Source organism: Parasteatoda tepidariorum, chromosome 6 (assembly GCF_043381705.1).
Source record: "Parasteatoda tepidariorum isolate YZ-2023 chromosome 6, CAS_Ptep_4.0, whole genome shotgun sequence".
NCBI classification, from domain to species: domain Eukaryota; kingdom Metazoa; phylum Arthropoda; class Arachnida; order Araneae; family Theridiidae; genus Parasteatoda; species Parasteatoda tepidariorum.
In genome coordinates, this window is record NC_092209.1 from 6851194 (window position 1) to 6870528 (window position 19335).

General features: G+C 28.0%; 1 protein-coding gene across 2 annotated transcripts in view; it reads left to right on the top strand.

The window, feature by feature from the left end:
* LOC107439252 (phosphatidylinositol 4-kinase III alpha) overlaps positions 1 to 19335 on the top strand; it is a 67998-nt gene that overhangs the window by 26779 nt on the left and 21884 nt on the right. For both annotated transcript variants that reach the window (XM_016051775.3, XM_043043516.2), the window contains 18 exons: positions 2255 to 2360; positions 2827 to 2957; positions 4461 to 4594; positions 6386 to 6539; positions 8033 to 8157; positions 8239 to 8320; positions 9275 to 9358; positions 9545 to 9634; positions 10672 to 10791; positions 10886 to 10978; positions 11454 to 11553; positions 12681 to 12740; positions 12818 to 12945; positions 14775 to 14933; positions 15024 to 15172; positions 15245 to 15352; positions 17525 to 17646; positions 18896 to 19140. In XM_016051775.3, the coding sequence (XP_015907261.2) occupies positions 2255 to 2360; positions 2827 to 2957; positions 4461 to 4594; positions 6386 to 6539; positions 8033 to 8157; positions 8239 to 8320; positions 9275 to 9358; positions 9545 to 9634; positions 10672 to 10791; positions 10886 to 10978; positions 11454 to 11553; positions 12681 to 12740; positions 12818 to 12945; positions 14775 to 14933; positions 15024 to 15172; positions 15245 to 15352; positions 17525 to 17646; positions 18896 to 19140 (2190 nt within the window). The remainder of the gene's footprint in view (positions 1 to 2254; positions 2361 to 2826; positions 2958 to 4460; positions 4595 to 6385; positions 6540 to 8032; positions 8158 to 8238; positions 8321 to 9274; positions 9359 to 9544; positions 9635 to 10671; positions 10792 to 10885; positions 10979 to 11453; positions 11554 to 12680; positions 12741 to 12817; positions 12946 to 14774; positions 14934 to 15023; positions 15173 to 15244; positions 15353 to 17524; positions 17647 to 18895; positions 19141 to 19335) is intronic.

Sequence of the window (19335 nt, forward strand, 5' to 3'; positions counted from 1 at the left end):
CAAACTTTACTAATGTATTAAGTAAGTTTAAAAACACTTGTGCTCAATTAGGATTATTAGTCAATTGTGAGGAAAGTAGCTTTTTATATAACCTTGTACTTCTATTTTTAAATATATGACCTGTGTACTCTAATGTATAAGTCAATCCCCTATTTTTGGTGATAAGATCGCAAATTTCTGATATGCTGTGTGCATAAGCTTAAAAAATTGAATATAAAAATTTCTGAAATTTAAAAAAAAAATATTAAGTCCACAATTTTTTTAAAGTTAAATTACTATCTAGATATGCATTTCCCATCAAATTATGGTGTGATGAGTCACCAAATATAGCAAAAAAATTTCTCTGGGGATAATTAAAAGTATTATTTCTAAGAAAAAGCCTTTACGTATAATGAAAATATGGGTGAAAGTTCCAAAATTAATTGTATATAGCATATTGTGTTCTTGTAGAAATTTTTTTATCACTATACCACTGGTAATCTTTACTTCATAGCAATAGTAAGGTGCTTGAGCTATGTTTATTTAAGGTGCTTCGGGTTTTGAATAACCTTTTTTTTTATTCTCTCTTTCTAATCTTTCTTATTCTCTTATAATATCTTATTTTTTACTCTACCGCTTACATTATTTTTTCATTAATACACTAATCACTTTCTTTAGTACTTTAATTTAGGTTTTCCTGTAAAGTGAAATTCCTTTTAAAATTATTGTCTTCTGGGCTCGGCTGTAAAAGTTTCAGAAAGAACTGTTGTCATTTTCTTGTCAAGTTCATAGTCATTTTCTTGTTTTATCATTGGTTTCAAACTTTGTTCCCTCAAGCAATTTTTTCAGAAAAAAATTAGAAGCTTGTGTGTACAAAGTTGTGAGACTATTATTCGTTTGTAAAAACATGCTTTATGAACAAAGCAATGTGGGAGCCATTGTGGTACAAATGAAGCCAGACGTTATATTCTGTGTAAAATCAGGTCTTACTCAGTGGGATTTTTTTTTCCATCTGTCTCAGAAATTCAAGTCCAACTTTGATAAACAATTCTCAATGAGAGAACAATCTGAATTTCTCATAAAGAAACAATCTCTATCTCATTTTGAAGCCTTTCCTCTTCAACAGAAAGGATTTGCCTTTTTTTTTGTTCCCCAATGCTTGGCTTTAGATTGCATTTCTAGTGAAGACTTTTTTATCTGACATAAAGATGGCAAAAATCAATAATCCTTCATATTCTCCAGTTATTGCACCTGCAGATTTTTATTGTTTCCCAAACTAAAACATTTGCTGGACAGAACACAAACATGTCCAACAAAAGAAGTAATGTCATTCAAATTGAAAAGCGATAGAAGTAATATGTCTTTAAAAGTTTTTTCCATCACTTTTACAGTCAAGCGGGGAAGTGCCAGAGTTATTAGTCAATTGTTTTATAAATTAATAACTGCGTCTGTCATGAAATTTTTTTTGAATCATCCAACTGTTTTTATTTTTAATTTTGAAATGTATTAACTAATCACCCCAAATTTGAAACATCAGTTTTAGGGAAGAAGTATGACCTATTATTTTTCAGTATCCATTGCAAATCTTTATTATGGAGTACATTTACATTAATGCATAAGTACTTAAAATGAATAATTGTTTTCAAAAATAGAAGGTGAAAAAATAATACTAGTTAGCATGTTGAGCGCACATATTTGTAATGGAATGCCCCTCGGTCCACATGCACTACTCAGAAATGCTCGTATTGTGGTATAGGAAGCAGGTTACTAATAATTTGAAATAAATGAATGTTTGATTTGTAATAAATAAAAATTAAGTAAATTTGAAATACATTTTCAGTAATTACTTAAAATACTGAAAATGTTTTAGTTTTAAGTTTGATACCATATTTTGCTTTGTCAGTTATTGCTGAATGACACAGCCAAAACAAAAAGCCCAGCATCAATCACCAGTGACTAATGTGGCTATCAATGTGTTAATTATATTTTTAAATTTTTGCATTTATTAATATCTTTAATAAAATTATGCATTGTGGCCGAATTATTATGTAATTATTGGGCTGGAAACTATGACTAAAGTAAATGAATAGCTACATTGCTTGTAATTTTTTTTTTAAATATTTAAATTTATTTTCTTTGAGTGTTTAAAAAGAAGAAAACAAAGCTTCAATATAGAGAAATTTTGTTTTGTCTTATTTCTATTTTTAATAATTTTTATAAACCTTTCGAAAAATTTAAAATATTTGCTGATTTTTGTATCTCTAAATTTTTCTAGCTCCTTCGACGTTTACCACCCATTTCCAGTCCAAAACCTAGGCTATTGAAATTGTCCCGTGACTTTTGGTTGTACTGTGTCGTCATGGGTTTCACATCTGAAACAGGTATTTTTATTTATCAGTTTGAGAAACATTTTGAAAGCTTAGACACCAGAATAGTCTTATACCAGCAAATGAATAAACAATGGAGTGTATTAATTTATTAATATCGATTTTTCAATGGTTTCTTAGGCTTAAAAATGCTCAAATATGATTCAATAAATTTGTGATAGATTATAGCTTAAATTGTTGTTACAATATTTATTTGAGTCATATTTTTTATTAATTATAAGCATTTGTATGTATATTCTTCATGAGAAAGCTCAAAAACTTTGATTTTTATTTTTAGCATACAGGGCCTAAATTTAATCTAACTGGAGTCAGAGTCTGACTCCGGAATACTTTTCTTCAATTTTGACTTCATAGGCATGTTTCTCTTAACTACTCGTTTGTATTGATCACATCATTGTTTTAAATTTTTGTAACTTTATTTAATTAATTTTTTAATTACTTAAAACTGTTTTTTGTGAAGGTCTATGGCCTCAAGAATGGTTTGAGCAACTAAAAGAAATAGCTGCTAAATCTCCACTCTTGGTATCCAGGGAGCACTTGAGATCTGAACTTCAGTACAATTCCGCTATAAGAAGTGATACTGTTTCAGTGGTAAGGCATTTTCTTCACTGTAAGAAAAAATGTAGTGACCCTTGTGGTCATTGCATTCTGCAAGCACGAAATGCTGCAAATATTAACTCATAGCTAAAAAAAATTACATCGATTTTAAAAAAGTGATGCTTTACTTAAAAAACATTTTAAGTAACAGAAAAACTGGCAACAGCGTAACTTTTTTCTATATTGACATATACATACGACTATCCTCTAAAATAATGCTTCATATGTGGAAAATGCTTTAAAAAAAGATGCTTGTTCAGGGATACCATTTTTGTTAAATAATATAAGTCGAGAGAACTGTGAAGGCAACAGTTTAACTCAATAAACCACAAAAGACACTTTTCACAAAATGAGGGACTACAATTTTCAAACAAAAAAGTGTCATTGATAAATTTGTTATATTCTTTGAAAATAAAGTTTCACAGATAAGTACTGAAACATGCTTTTCTGGTTGTTAGCTCATCTGTAGTTACAGCGTAATAACTTCTCGATCAAACATACCCTTTGATAATGAAATTATTGAAATGAGAGAGGGATCTATAATACTTTTTATTTTTATTATTTGATTTATTAAGATTTTATAATTTTTTATATGTGGTTTTATTTATTAGATTATAAAATTTTTTTTAAAGTTAAGTGCTATCTGGCTCTATATAATTCAATAAACGTACCATCTATAATTACAATTGTAAAATACACTAAACCTTGTATAAATTTAATCTATTTATGATTACATTTTATTATACAATTTTTAGCGTATTTTTTAAGGTTTTTTATTTGTTTATTTTGAGCTATATTCTATTAACATTATGACCAGGGCCAGGATGTTGATGATAAATGAATTTTTACTTATTTGTTATTTTTTTTATAAGTCATTATTCTCGTTTTTTTAAAGTTTTTTTTCTTTTTTAATAATTTTTTATTAATGATAATATTATTAATAATAATATTAATAAGAATTTTTTATATAATATTTGATTTTTTCCGAGTGTATTTTGCTTGTGAGTTAATTTTTATATCTCTATTAATTAGAATAAATTTTGAATTGAATCATGCTACTTTAAATAATCTCCAATAATAAGTGTTAATGTTGAATCACAGTCATCTTACAATTTGAAGAATATTAAAATTCCTTTTATAACACAATGCAATTCTGATCTTCTTGAAAATTTTAATTAAAAATTAATAAATTCATACTTAATTTTATCAGTTATTTATTTTAATTTTATTTTATTCATGAATTATATGTTTATAAATACCAAGTTAGCATTTAGAATTTGTTTTCTAAAAAAACTAATATAAAATATGATTTTAATAATTTTTAAACACAATATTTTTCCTTTTAATAGAATCTTTTATATTTTTAGGGTCTTTTGGGGGAATTAAAGGAAATTTCTTAAGAATTTTTAGGTTATCAATATCTTGCTCTAATTATGGCACTAAATAATGTCTGAGTTGTAGGTGTTTGTATTCCATTAATATTATTTTTTTAAACAGGCTGAGTTGCAAGAATTGAGGAATCAAATCTTGGCTTTACTCGACCACCAAGCTGATGTGACTCCTTTGATTAACAAATTGAATTTTGCACAATGCACCTACTTACTGTCTGTTTATCACTTGGAGACTCTTAGGTAATTTATTTTAAATTAGACGATACTAGTAAAGTTATTAATATGTAAATTAATTAATAAATAAATTAGAAAGTTATTAATGAGTTATTACTAATAAGTTATTACTTATTAAAATTATTATGTATTAAATGTTATTACAGAATAAATAATATTGGAAAAGTTATGTGTTTTAGTTCAATAAGTAGAGTTCTTACTAATTAAATTTAATTACTGAGTATACAATATTAGAAGAGTTATTTCTGTGTAAACTACTGTGTGCAATTGAAAAATATAACACCAGCGATTCACTATAAATTTTGTGAAAAGTGGCTTGACTTTATTATCTTTCTATCGCCAACGCTATGAATGTTAAAATAGAATTTATTTTAAAAAGAATTATTTATTTCTGAAATATTTATTTATTTATTATTTTTTTTTTGCAATATGTAGTTTATCATGCAAAAATACCAAGCATATAAATTTAAAAATCCCATTTGTTAATTTTTTGTTACTTGCGTTGATCTTTTTATTGCATAGCAGTTAACGCGATTTTTTTATTTTTTTAGTCAAATAGATTTAATAAGATTTAAACACACAGTGGAAAAAGGAAGATTTCAGTCTAAAAGAGGAATTTAGGTTTATGGTTTTAGGTTTAGGTTAGGTTAGGTTTTGTTGTTGTCGTAGGCTATTAAGGCAAGGGATGCGATTGTTCTTGTTTTCCAGTGGCGCCATCTATTGGCCAAGTATTCGACTTCCACTCCACATTAATACGTCACACCCGCTTATGGGGAGGACTCATTCATACATCCATTCATTCATCCACAGATTGTAATTTTGACCTGAACCAGAGAATGATCAAATTTACCCCCAGAAGTATAATTTGTTATAGAGCATGGAGAATTTTTGACCCGGCAGATTTAGCGTGCACTAGTTACCATTTACTACACAGGGAGTCTTCGGTTGGCTGGATTCGAACTCTCGTTCTCACGAACGTGAATCCAGCACCCTGCAGACCATGCTATCCCGGCCCCAGCTGTGAATAATAAAAATGCCAAATAAAATATAAAATTTATTTGTAATAAAATTAAAAATAGGCGTTATATCTTAAAACAAAATAGTGTTTTTGTCCCATGATTGTTCATAAAGTGATGACTATATTCTGCTAAATTGACAGTTGTTAAGTAACTAAGATTTTTTTTAAAGTGGAAACTGGTTTAACGTTGAACCGATGCTATTTTACTTTTGCATCCTGCAATTATCTTCAGATTGCTAATTGCTTTATTGTTTCATTAAAAAAAAAAGTGTTTTAAGCAGTTAGATTTCCATTTCACCCTATAAATTTAGTTTTAAGAGAAATTCTGATTTAAAAAATTATTTTTTCTAATTGAACATACATCTTTTTATGAATATGTATTTTTATATCTGAAAATATCTGGGTTATGACAAATGATTTGTAAATTATGACTCTAATACTTTTTCAATTTAATAAATGCACAATTCAATCTAAAAATGCAAATTGATATTTCAAAAGTTCCAAACTATTCAACTAATTTACAGGCAGGTGAATGCAATCAATTGAACAATCAATCAATGAATAGTTCTGTTGCCAACAGAGGCAAATTAAAACATAGTAAGTACTTAAATGGTTGTTGCTGACATTCATAGAAAGTGTTATGATTGCATCTTAGTGTGTGAAAATCAAAAATAAGAAAATGAAATCAGCAGTTATTCACTGGATAGCCGTTTTTTTTAAATGGGCTCACCTTATACGCTAATTAAATATCAGAAATAATAATGTGTTCTTTTTAATAGGGTTCGTCATGTTCAAGAGAAGACTCCTTTCCACTGCATGATTCAGTATCTCGAAGATACTACCATTCAGAAAGACAAGGCTGGAATGTGGCAATGCATTTTAGCTGTGTCTGATAAAGTATTTCAAACATACTTGGAGGTCATGTCAGCAAAGGTACCATTGAATATTTTATTCAGCTTATGTGACTTCCCAGAGTTACAATTGAAAGCAGAATAAGAAAATTTTATTTAAATTTGTAGAATTATTGTATATAATTGTTGAAAGTGTGAAATAAACTTCTATACCCTATTTACTTTCCTTGACATTTAATGTCATGCATCACTCACATTATATAAGTTTACTGCTGTTCATTCTTGATAATCTAGACTGCTCGGGAGTTTGTAGAATTCGGATTTTGAAAAATTACTTACTGTAGATGTTCTATTTAATCGAGTAGAAGAATCAAAGTTTTGAACTCAAAATTATTTTAAAATATGTGAATTTCTATTGTAAACCTATATGATCTTACTCTTGTTTTTTTTTTTTTTTTTTTTTTTTTTTTTTTTTTTTTTTTTGTAATTATATGAATATTTGTTTAGTTTTTTAAAATCTTGACATTATAAAGCAATGTTACATCCCATGAATATTAAGTGGTACTACCTAGTAATCTTACTTTCTTTCTTTTTTTGATGTACTCATTTATGACGATTAAATTGTAAATCCACATAGTTTTGCCACTTGGTTTACTGTTATTACGCCACATTACTGCATATGTTTCAGAATCCTGATATTTTTAATTGCATTGCTATTGCAGCACATGAATTTCAAATCATACATAAGTAAGAATTGATTTCTATATAAATCCGTGTGATTTGCAAGCTTGATTCACAATGGTTTCTGTTTTGTTTTTGTCGTTTGCTTTTTCAGGAGCTGTTAATAGGAATATCTACATAGTCTTCAAGTTGATATTTTATTAATGCAATATTATAATGATACTCAAATTCATGCATCTTGATTTTAATTTAAAACTGATATAAAAAAATTTCTCTTCATGATTTTAATTCTACCTCGAATTAAAATTGCAAACAAATTGTTCTAATGCATCTCATCGATATGATAAAAAGAAAATATTCCTTGTTTGAACAACATGCAAAGAAAGAAAAGGAAAAAACAAATTTGATTTTCTATTATTTATTTTTTACCTATTATCTTGCACTTTTATTAAAAGTTATACATTCATGCTAAAGAGAATATGCTGTATAGTTTTTTTTAAGTGTCAATTTATAGAAAAAGTTTGATTTTTGGGTGACAAAAATGTTTTCAATTTAACAAAACCACCTAATAAACTACCACTTAACTTTGAAAAATAATTAAAATCAATGCCAATATTTTTGGGCAGTGATTTTGAAATTACAGTCAAACTATATCTGATCATTTATAATTTAAGGTTTTTTTAACAGTAAATTTATTTTATATTACTCATAAGGATATTTTTCTTCTCTGTGTTATAAATGAATGATTTTTCTTTCTTTTGGGTATTATAAGAAAATAACTTTTCTTCTATTCTGTGTTATATGTAAATGATTTTTCTTTTTTAGTGATATATGTTATTGATTTTTTTCTTTTGTGTGTTATATCTGGAGGATTCTTCTTTCTTTTGTTTTTAGTCACGTAATGAACATCGTGATGATGAGTTGGAAGAGCATGCAACGTTTCTTTTAGTCAAATTTAATCATCCACAAAAACAAATCAGGCGTGTAGCTGATCGTCATCTTTCCATGCTTGTTGATAGGTAATGCATAGTTCTCAAATATCCACTGTTTCTAATTAAGAATGCTTTACAAAATGTTTATTTTTTTCTTCAATTTATTAGATTTCCTCACTTATTATGGAGTGGCCGCGTATTGTGGACAATGCTCGATATCTTGCATATTTTATCTTTATCCTTAAAATGGGTATGTAATTTTTTGACTGTTGAAAAAATTGAGAGTATATTGATTTTGTTAGCAATAAGATACAGTTGTTTGTGAACTTCTAATCAATCTCTAATATTATTCCTGAAGTTCAAACAATGTTTTTAAAATGTTTAAAACCCTCTTTAAATGGCTTCTCTTTTTCATAAACAGGACTACTATTAGGTACATGATTTTGTTTATAGCACTGATCTTGTTTAAGTAAAACAATTGTGAAAGATAAATTGTTTTTTAAATCAAAAGTTACATCTGATAGAAGAAAATATTCAATTAGTTTAGAGCCGCTTTTCATATTGAAGCAGTATAAAACTTGTTGTGTTAAATAAGTTAAACCTGAAAAAGGAAGTTAATGATGAATTTAATGTATATAATATAATGGGAATTTTGTTTTAAATGTTTATCCATTGATAGAAAATAATAAACAGTTTTCTAATAACATAAAATGATTTAATTTGTATGCATTGTATACTTTTAAAAATTAGCAAAAAATTGTTATTTATATATTCTTTAATTTTTTTTCTTCATTAATGTGTTCTAACAAAATATATTTAATACGGTTTAGTCTACCTTATTTCTTCATTTAATTGAACACTTTAGATTATGTGGTCATATATACTTAACTTGTTATTTTATAATTATTCAGTGTATTGTTAAAAGTAAAAATGTTTTAAAAAAGTAAATGGGCAAGAAATAATAATTTTTGTACTAGTATTAACTGCTTTATTTAATACGGATAGTCTACCTTATTTCTTCACTTAATTGAACACTTTAGATTATGTGGTCATATGTACTTAACTTGTTATTTTAAAATTATTCAGTGTATTGTTAAAAGGAAAAATGTTTTAAAAAAGTAAATGAGCAAGAAATAATAATTTTTGTACTAGTATTAACTGGTTTATATGTGAATTCATTCACGTTGTCCTTATTTTTGTGAAGGATTCAAATGAGGATAATCCTGAGTTGACTGTTCCTAGAACATCTCATAAGTTGACTTTGACTGATACTTTGGAAATAAGAGAGGTAAACATTGTCATTTTTTTTCCTGCCAACAATAAGATCATTATTATTATAAAAAAATAATAAACTTCATGTTGAAACTAAATTTTATATTCAATTTTAAAATAATGCTGGGATTTATACTTAACAGTTTCATGTGTAAAATTTATAATTTGTGATGTGACTTAGTTGAAATTTTATCTGTTACAGAATATTGTCAATGATTTTGCTGCCCGAAGTCAGGGTATTTTACAAGAAGCTGTTAAGTGGGCACCCACTGTTACACGATCTCATTTAGTGGTATGAGTTTATGTTTATTGAATTTTCCTACTAAAAATTATTTGTGATTTCTTTATGTGTATTATATATAAAGAAATTTCTTTACTGAAGTTTTGTTTTCTAATATTTTTATTCAGTAAAATGTATTCTTGTCTAAGTACAATTTAGTTTTTGTACTGTATAAACTGGCTGTATTTACAGTTTTAAAATATTTTTATTTACAATTAAAAGTTGCATACATTTTATTTTCATTGAAAAAGTTGCTATAAAAAATGCCGTCACTCCAGTGCCAGATAATATTTTTCCTTACAAAGAAATGTTTGTAATTTTAAAATTCTGATTTTTCCATGCTGATTAATATCTTTCTTAATTTTATGTAATATTCATTATACAGTATACTCTTGATATCTCACAGTTGAAGGGACGCTAAAAAACTTTCGAGATGGAGAGTTTTGGATATAGCTAATTAAACTTAGAGATGGCTAACTAAACTTAGATATAGCTAACTTAACTGGAGATAACTAACAAACTTTGGAACTAAGTATGTTCTAAAAAGTAGAAAAATATACTCTAAAATATTACTTTAAAAATAGAATCATAAAACATGAGAATAAATTCTGATAAATATGTATGTAATGATAGCTGACTATATGTCTAAATACAACAATTATTACTTTAGTTTTAAAAGTAAGACAAAAATAATTATGCTTTGAATTGAAAATTATTGGCTTACAATAAACTTCCGAAAGATTCTAGAAAGATAAACTTTCTGATTTTTCCAAAAGAATTTCATTTTCTATTTCGAAATTTTTTTGACATAACAAGGTTTTGAGAAGAAACCCTTCGATATAGAAATTCAAATTATCATTAGGTAGATATATAATGTCCAGAGGAAAAAATGTTTTTACAACATAACAAGGTTTTCAAGGCATTAAAGTTCGAGATATCGAGAGTATAATGTATATTATCAGAGAGGGTTAAGTGATTATGCTTTAAAAGAAAGAATCAGACTTTAACCAGCTATGCTTATGGTTAATTATTAATGTATTATCTTGCAGGGATATCTTTCTGTTTGTCAACATGCCAATGAAGGTTTAAAACATCATAGTGGTTTAGCAATGGCCGTAGAGAGTGTGCTTAACTTCTCTGGCCCCAATGCAGTCTCTGCACCCTTATCAGTAGGTTATCTACTCAATGTTAAATGAAAATGTATTGATTGTGAATGAAAAGTATCCGTGTATTGATACTTTCTGTTTTATTATCTTAATGTAGAATACAACACTTGATAAATGGCCTCCTTGTGTCAAAAACAACTACTCTGAATCTGTCGCATCACTACATATAAGATGCCATTTTGCTGGACAGGTGGGTTGTCATCTTTTATTTTTTACAATTCAAATATTAAATATTCAGTATAATTCTTATTTAGACAATACATGTTTCGCATGTACTAGATCAAACATCTCTTATGTTTCACTTAATTGGCAATTTTAGATAACATTTTATAATAGCATGCTTTACATGTGACACATATATAAATCTCTATATGTTGGTTCACTATCAATTTGTTACCTTCTTATTTGTTTTTTAAATCTCTTTTTTTATGTTTCATTTTTTAATTTCTTCATGAAACAAAGGTTTGCTTTCTTTTTCGACTATATATTTGAAAAATTAATAACTATCAATGAAACAAGACAATAGCAAGGAATATTTATCATATTGCAAGCAAAGATTGTAAATATCTCTTTAAATTATTCTTTTAAGTCATTATAAATACATTATATAATTAAAAATATATATATTAAATCCTAGTGTTAATAATAAAACTGTTACTTTTTAGATTGTAGGATTATTATCTGCTGGGGATGGTTCGACAGAGTTTGTAGAGGGCATAACCAATAAACTCTTGAGTGATTTGGCCAAAACATGGGAAAACAAAGGTATTTACAGTGAAATATTTAGTTTTTATTCTTGCATGGTACTTAGCATTTATAAAAAGTGATTATTTTTGATTTTCATTTTTTAAAAAACCTTATTCTTTGCATGTTTTTAAAAAGTGCTTAATTTTTTATTTTTGACAATGATATTTTTGTTTTCTTTATCATGTTAATTTTCACCATGTGTTATGCAGAAGCACCGTTTTTCACATTGTTCTATTCAACGTTTTCACAATTCATCTGACCACAATCCATTTCAGCATACCGTTGGTTCGTAGTGTATGAAGGCACCAATCATTTTACATGTTTGATAAAATACTTGCGAGTCCGCATGTGCATCTACTAAGCTGGGTTCAGTGAAATTCTTGCACTGTCATGTACAACTCTGCTGTATTTTACAATTTCAGGCTTCGTTTTCCACCCTCTGAAATTGAACCAAAAATTCTCTCAATCTCTTTATGGTGGCTAATGTAATCAAGAAAAGAGTTCTTTGTCAGAAGCTAGTTATTTTATCATGATCATGCATTCTTTGGAAAATTATTTTGCATTTTGTTACTGTATGTAGTGCTTAAGAATGTTTTTAGAGTCCTTAAAAAGTACTTGAAAGGTGCTTATTTTGGCTATGCACCCTATTATAGCAGAATTCAATCTAGATCTGTAAAAAGCAGGGCGTTTAAAAGGGGCTCTATTTCTTTCTTTTTTTTAAGAAAAAGAGGCAACAAGAAAAAAGACAGTCTTTAGTGATAAAAAGGTCATTTTACTTCTAAAAAAAACGGACAAACAATTTCAAAATGGGGCTTATCATTATATTGCCCAAAGCTCATCATGTGATTTTTTTAAAATAATATAATGTCGATATGTTTTTTAAGCAACAATAATGCAATGAGTAATTTTATGATTTTTAAATTTCATATTTGCAGAGTTGAGAAACATGTAAAAAATTTTGAAATTTATAAAATATTCTAAAAATTGGAGTATGTGTAAGTAACGCTATGACTTATTTTCACAAAAATTATTTGAACTACTCAAATTCTTTTTAACTAAGTTATGTATTTTCAAAGTCTACAAATTCAACATTTGTAAACGGCAAAATTGTCCTAATATAATATGTGATATTCTTTTATGAACAGATTCTGAAAGCCATGATAAATGCTTGAATCGTGTGTGTGCTCTGCTAATTGCCACAAAAGGTATGTTCTCCATTTAATCTGTTTTTATTGTTAGAAACTGTTGAGTTTTATTAAATCACTTTTTTTCTTCCGTGTAGAGATTGATCGTCGTCTCCTTCACGCCCTCTGCTGGTCTCCCGTGGAATTATTTACAGACGAAGCAATGAGGTGTGCTATTTCATGTTGGCAGTGGCTTCTAGCTGACAGATCTGACATGGAACTACAAGTGAGATTTTTTATTTAATTTTAATTTGAACGCACACAGTGTTACCATTTAAAGTCTGGGAACATTCACCATAACTAGGAAGGTTTCATATGAAACAAATTAACATTTAATTTTGATTATTTGCTGCAAGTTTCATTTAGAACTCACTCTTAATACAAAAATAACAGGAAATAACCGAATTACGCAAATAACGCCAAAAAACAAATCGGTGGTTGAAAACTCGAAATCAAAAAATTCCAAAATCAAAGAAAAAATTAATCTATGAATCAGTGAATCTTTAAATGAGCATATCAACAATAGGTTTAATGCATGAATCAGCTAATCAATGAATATACAAATTAGCTCATTAATTAATCAGTGTTTTAAAAGTAACTAATTCTATGAGACATTGATTAAACAGATTAACATGCGTTCAAACCAATAATTGAGTGATTTTTCATGTTAACAAATTCATGAATGAACGAATCAGTTTATCCACTGAATAGTTAAATTATTGTTTTTTATATTCTTAAATTCAATGGTTATTTATTTGTTGACATTTTGATTAATTGATTTGCAGACTTATCGAGTTACTCATTCATTTATTCACTGAGCAGTTTGTCATGTTGTTTTATTCTTCTCCTAGAATCAATTTCCTGTGTTATTTGATCATTTAGTTTTATATGTGTAGTCGTAAGAAGGCATTTTCACTGAAAGTTGTTGTACATAGCTGAAATAAAAATTTTAAAATCATATCATTAAGCTTACCAACTAAACAATGCATTTGTCAAGAACAAATCACTATTAAAATGTTGTAAAATAATTCTCAAATTCAAATGACTTTTTAAGACAAAATCAGACATAAATATTTCTTAATTGTGGGGATAAAACTAAAAACATAAAAAACATTATAACTGGTTTGCTATAGAGATTATAACCCCTTAGCAACTATTTATTTTCTTGCTCAGTTTCGGAACTTAAATGAAATTTTTATTTTTCACACCTGCAAATTTAATGTTTTATGTGGAGGTTTATGGATGGTATTTTCGATATAAATATAAACTACAACAAATTCGAGCTTTTGACCTGCTATACTTCCCATTAGAAAGTATACAACCGCTTATTTTACGAAGCATTATTTTCAAACAGATAGTTTTGTTTTTACTAAAATAAATAAATAATCTAATTTTTTAGCTCAAATCTGCTGTATTTCATAACATATTAATGATATTAAGTAATTCCTGTGAGTTTGAGGTGAAAATTTGTTTTAGTTATTTATAGATGTATTGTTAAAAAAAGGTGTACTCGGCAGAAAGTACTTGCTTATTTGGCAGTCCTGTTTTGGTCTCTTTTTACTTGTTTATTACTGTTCTTGTTTCAAAAGTGTAGCATCATACTTTAAAGTTAGCATATTGTTTGAGCAGCAAGATTAAGTTCATTTTGCAAATTATCATTTAAGTGTAAATTTCTAAGCCGGTATATTTTTGACAAGGTGAGAAGTGTTTTATAAAGATTTTTTTTTCAAATGGTGATTCTGGAGTCCTGAAAAGACAGGTCTTCAATTGATGATTCTGTTTTAAACGCAACTAATAAATCAGGTCATAGATACATGTAAACAAGAAATACTATTCAAGATAGTCTTAAAACCCAATCATCATGTTGTGAACCAAATGGCTTCAAAATACACCGGAAAGAGTAACTCAGAGGCAGTAAAGAGTTTGCAGTACTAGTGTAGAAAACACCTTCCATAGAATTGTATTACATAGATCTACTGTACATTTAAGCAATCAACGAAGCTAAGTTAATTTGAAAAATATTTATGTTTTTAACTTTGCGTTTTTTTTAAACAGTTTCTTCAGGAGATGTCAGCCGCTTGGCAAATGACCATTGATCGTCAAATTGGACTTTTTGCAGAGGATCCAGAACAAGTGGATCCCTTAGCCGCTCACGAAGGCTGTGAATTGAAGCCAAATGGTCCTTTCATTGGTCCACATTCTTTGTGGGTGAAGGTATCTAACACAATTACATTAATGATTTCTTTTAATAAATCGATTGGTGAAAATAAAGCAATTGACTCACAAACTGAAATAAATTTTTAGTTTTTATCTGAGAGACTTGAAGTTGCCAAGTACTGCAACATGAATGAAGTTGAAATATTTGCAAACATCTTGCATCACTCTTTGCCAGTGACGGTGGGTCGTCAGAATTACAACCATCGCCATATTGCTTCCATGAGTACCCGGTTCAGGTAGGTAATTCTGCTAATCATATTCGCTTTCCGAAATAGTCTGATGTGTCTAATTATGTCGTATTTTTGCAGACTCTTATCTTGTGGCTTGTCCTTATTGCAAGGCGACATATTACCCCGAACTGTGTGCAAAAATGTTCTTCGTGAAAGAATATACACGGCTGCATTAGACCATTTTTGGTAAGTTCATTAATTTTAGGTTTTTTAAAAATATATATTTGAATTTCCAAAGAATTTACTAAGCCTTGTGTGTAAAAAAAATAATGTTATTATATTTAAAAAAATTCAATTTGCATTTGCAGTTTAAAAAATTTCTGATATAAATTAAAATATTTATGTTTACTAGTGGCATGCATATTTTTATCCAGTGCTTTGTCTTTCCAATACTCTATAGGACTGTGATATTTTTAAAAACCATTCATTACTGGCATTGATAATTAAATAAAAAGTAATCATATAAATGGATACAATAACACTAGATCTTACAAAGAACCCTCTTCTTAACCCTCTGGTGGTTTTTAATTTTTCATTTTTACTGCTTCCAAATGTTTTTCTTTATTTTACTATGATTGAGGCTAATTTCACTCCTCTCTCGTATCAGAAAACTGGTGTGAATGGTAATTTTTCTCCTCTTTAATTCCAGATAGATAGGTAGTACCGTCTTTAGGCATAGGCATAACCGGGCAGTACCCGGGGGCTCCTAACACTCTGAGGACCCTTGAGAATCCTACTTTTGAAAAATAGTAATTTTAAAAGCAAAACGAAGAAGAAATGCATTGCCTTAGAAATTTTAAAAGATATATTCTATGGAATAAATCAAATCAATGAAATATGTTCTGTTGATTAAATCTATTCAAATGAATGTGTAATAATTTTTATAATACATTAAATTATATTATATAACTATATTATCAATAAACTAGATAAGTATTAAAGCGAAAAAAATTATTTCATGTCTCATTATTTTAAGTATATTAGTTTAATGCAGTTGGCTGGTTTAATTGAATATGGTTTAAGCCATATTATATAAACCAAACGTTTTTTTTATAGAAAATTTGTTTATTAATTACTTTATTTTTGTATTTTATATTAATGCTTTTAATTTGACTCGATAAAATTTTTGCGCGCATATTTTTTTAAAAAATATTTGATATTAATTATTTAAGTGCAACTGTTTTACTATAAATAAACATAGATATGTAATTTTTTAATGCTTGCGTATCATTTCTTTCCTAAAAAAATATCCTTGTAGAAAAAATTAATGCGAGAAAGTTTTAGGTTAGTTCGTGTCTCTAAAACTGCTTTTAAACTAAACTCAGTGGCACAATAGCCCATAGAGGGCCAGAGTCTACTGTGCCCATTGCAATTTTCTTGACCTTGAGCTCTGGGATGCAGTAGCAGATTTTCCTATTCAATCAATGTGGAACCCCCAGTGTTGACTCCCCATATATGCTAAGTACTCATTTTATCGACTCACCAAAGGGATGAAAGGCTGAGTCAACCTTGACCGGCTCGAGGAGCAAACCGAGGACCTGTAGCACAAGAGCAAGAAGTGCTACCACTCAGCCACCGGGCTATTTTTTTTAAAAATTTTGAGCTTAATTGCTAAAGTGAATCTGTCCTACTATAAATAAGCATAAATATGTCATTTTTAAATGTGTATATATCATTCCTTTCCTAAAAAAATATTTCTGTAGAACAAATTAATGTGAGAAAGACTTAGGTTAGTTCATGTCTCTAAAACTACTTCCCCAATGCTAAAAAAACAATAAAAGTTCGCTTAAAATTGCTTATTAAAATTTTTCATTTCGCCTAGTCATGCGTTTTATCTATTTAATTATTTTAAATATTTTCTATGGTTTTCAAAATTATTTAAATTTTAAGTATTGAGGATTATAAATGGTTACCATCTCAAATTTTTTCAAAAATATTGAGATCTTAAAAATAATCAATTTTATGCACGTGGATTTTTTGTTGCTCGATTTTAAACAGTAGGACATGTTATAGGGGCTCAAAATATTTCTGTATTCCGGGGCCCTCTATGCCATTAAGACATCCCTGGTGATATATGTTTACAATAAAAATCAGTTGCTTTTTCTGGTCAGTCTATAAGTGTAAAGTAGAGTGAAGTTTAGTACATAACATAAGAGGATAAAAAGACTTTCTTCCTGCTGAACTACTGGTGGAATGTAAAACAGGAGCTTCTAAATGAATAGTTTAAACATTTAGAAAAATAAAAACAATTTAGCGAAAACACGAGAAACATTTTTAAAAAGAAATATTTTTATTACACCTTTAAGAATTGTTGCTGCACATTGAATGAAATAATAGTTATAATTGTTTTCATTGCAGCGCTCCGCCAATGTGTCCTACACAGAAAGGTCCTGAATTGAGAGATGATATTACAATTTTAATAAAGTTTTGGAATAATTTATATACAGATAAAAAATATTTGAAAGCATCCATGATGGGTGGTAAGTCTTCTTGGTTTCGATATTTAAGAAAATTTCTTGCACGATTAATTTAATGTTCAGTATCTTTATATTAATTAGAAAATTATCTTCAATAATTTAGGGTGGTGTATATTAATAAATTCATATGATTCATTTTTTAAAAAATATTTTCACGTTTTTTTACTTAATGATAAAAGAATTACTTTTAAACAGCATTATGACAATAATGTTAGCTTAGTTTTGACTGCTTTGTTATAAAAATGCAAAATTTTATTTTTATACACTTGGGTTGTACTTCATAGAAAATCACTCGTTTTTATCACTTTACAAATTAAAACAGATCCTTAATTGTTGTTACAATGCTACTTATTTGTTTATTTAAACCATTAGAAGAATTTTTTTGTTTTTTTAAAGTATTTAGAGACTTTTTAGGAGTAAATCAGAATGTTGCGTAATTTATTAAAAATACCCACTAGACATTAAGAGGTTAGGCCACTCACGGTTTTTAATGAAACCATTTTTTCTTTTCTTCTTTTGCCTAAAAAGTGTCTTATTATTTTTAATCTGCATACTTTATTTTTAATCAGACATCAATTTTAAATGTATTCCTTTACACAGGGATGAGATTCTTCCGCGGATTCGCGGATTTCTGCTTTTTCTCAAATTTTTCCATTTTTCCCGCTAATTTCCGCTGAAATTTTTTTTTTGCTGAAGTTAAAATATTTTATGAGGAATTAAATTTTCCGCAGAGCGAAATTATTGAAGTCCTCATTCCTCCCTCTGAAGTTTCTCNTGTCTTATTATTTTTAATCTGCATACTTTATTTTTAATCAGACATGAATTTTTAATGTATTCCTTTACAGTCCACTGTGTACACCCAAAGAACATTATAAGCAAAATCTCGCAAATAAATATTCAGACTCAAAATTTGAGCAAATCTTAATCTACTAATTTATTATTTGAAATTAGTACCTGGCAATTATATTATAATATATATATACATATATGTATTTACATGCAGGCTCTAAATTAAGTCTTTCATCATATCTAAAAACTTAAAAAAACTAATAGAAAAAAAGCATGCTGCCATTTTATTTTGGAAAAATTAATTTTAGTATTCAACTGTACTATAACAAAGACCTTTTCCACAGTATAATAATTTATTCTACATTCTTGCTGAAATAATTTCCTTTAATTTGCAAATTTTTTTCTACTGCAAGAGTAGTTTAGCCTTTACAAATATATCACATAATATTGATGTCACTTACAGATTTGAGTGATGGGTCCGGGAGTCAAAATCTTTCATTGAGCCTGAGTTCAGATTTACGAAGCAGCACTGATTTGTCACAGACAAGAGCACCCCCAACTGGGTGGATGAACACCATGCCACTCAGCAGTAACATGTCAACCATATCACGCCGGTCATCAGGGGGAAGGTCCGGGCGTCGAGAAAATCACTCTGATAGTTTCATCAAAGGTTATGTTAAGAAAAGAAATCTTATTTTAGGACTTTTAGTAAGTAGCTTACTAACTGCTTTTAAGAATGACATTTAAGCCATTACTAGTTTTACTTATTTTTAAAATCCAGACTGCAGTTTATTTATTTGAAAAGAAATATTTTTTAATATTTTTTATAAGTGTTCTTTGTAAGTTTAATACTTTTCATTTAACTTAAAAAAATGAACATTGAACTTTATTTTCAAATATCAA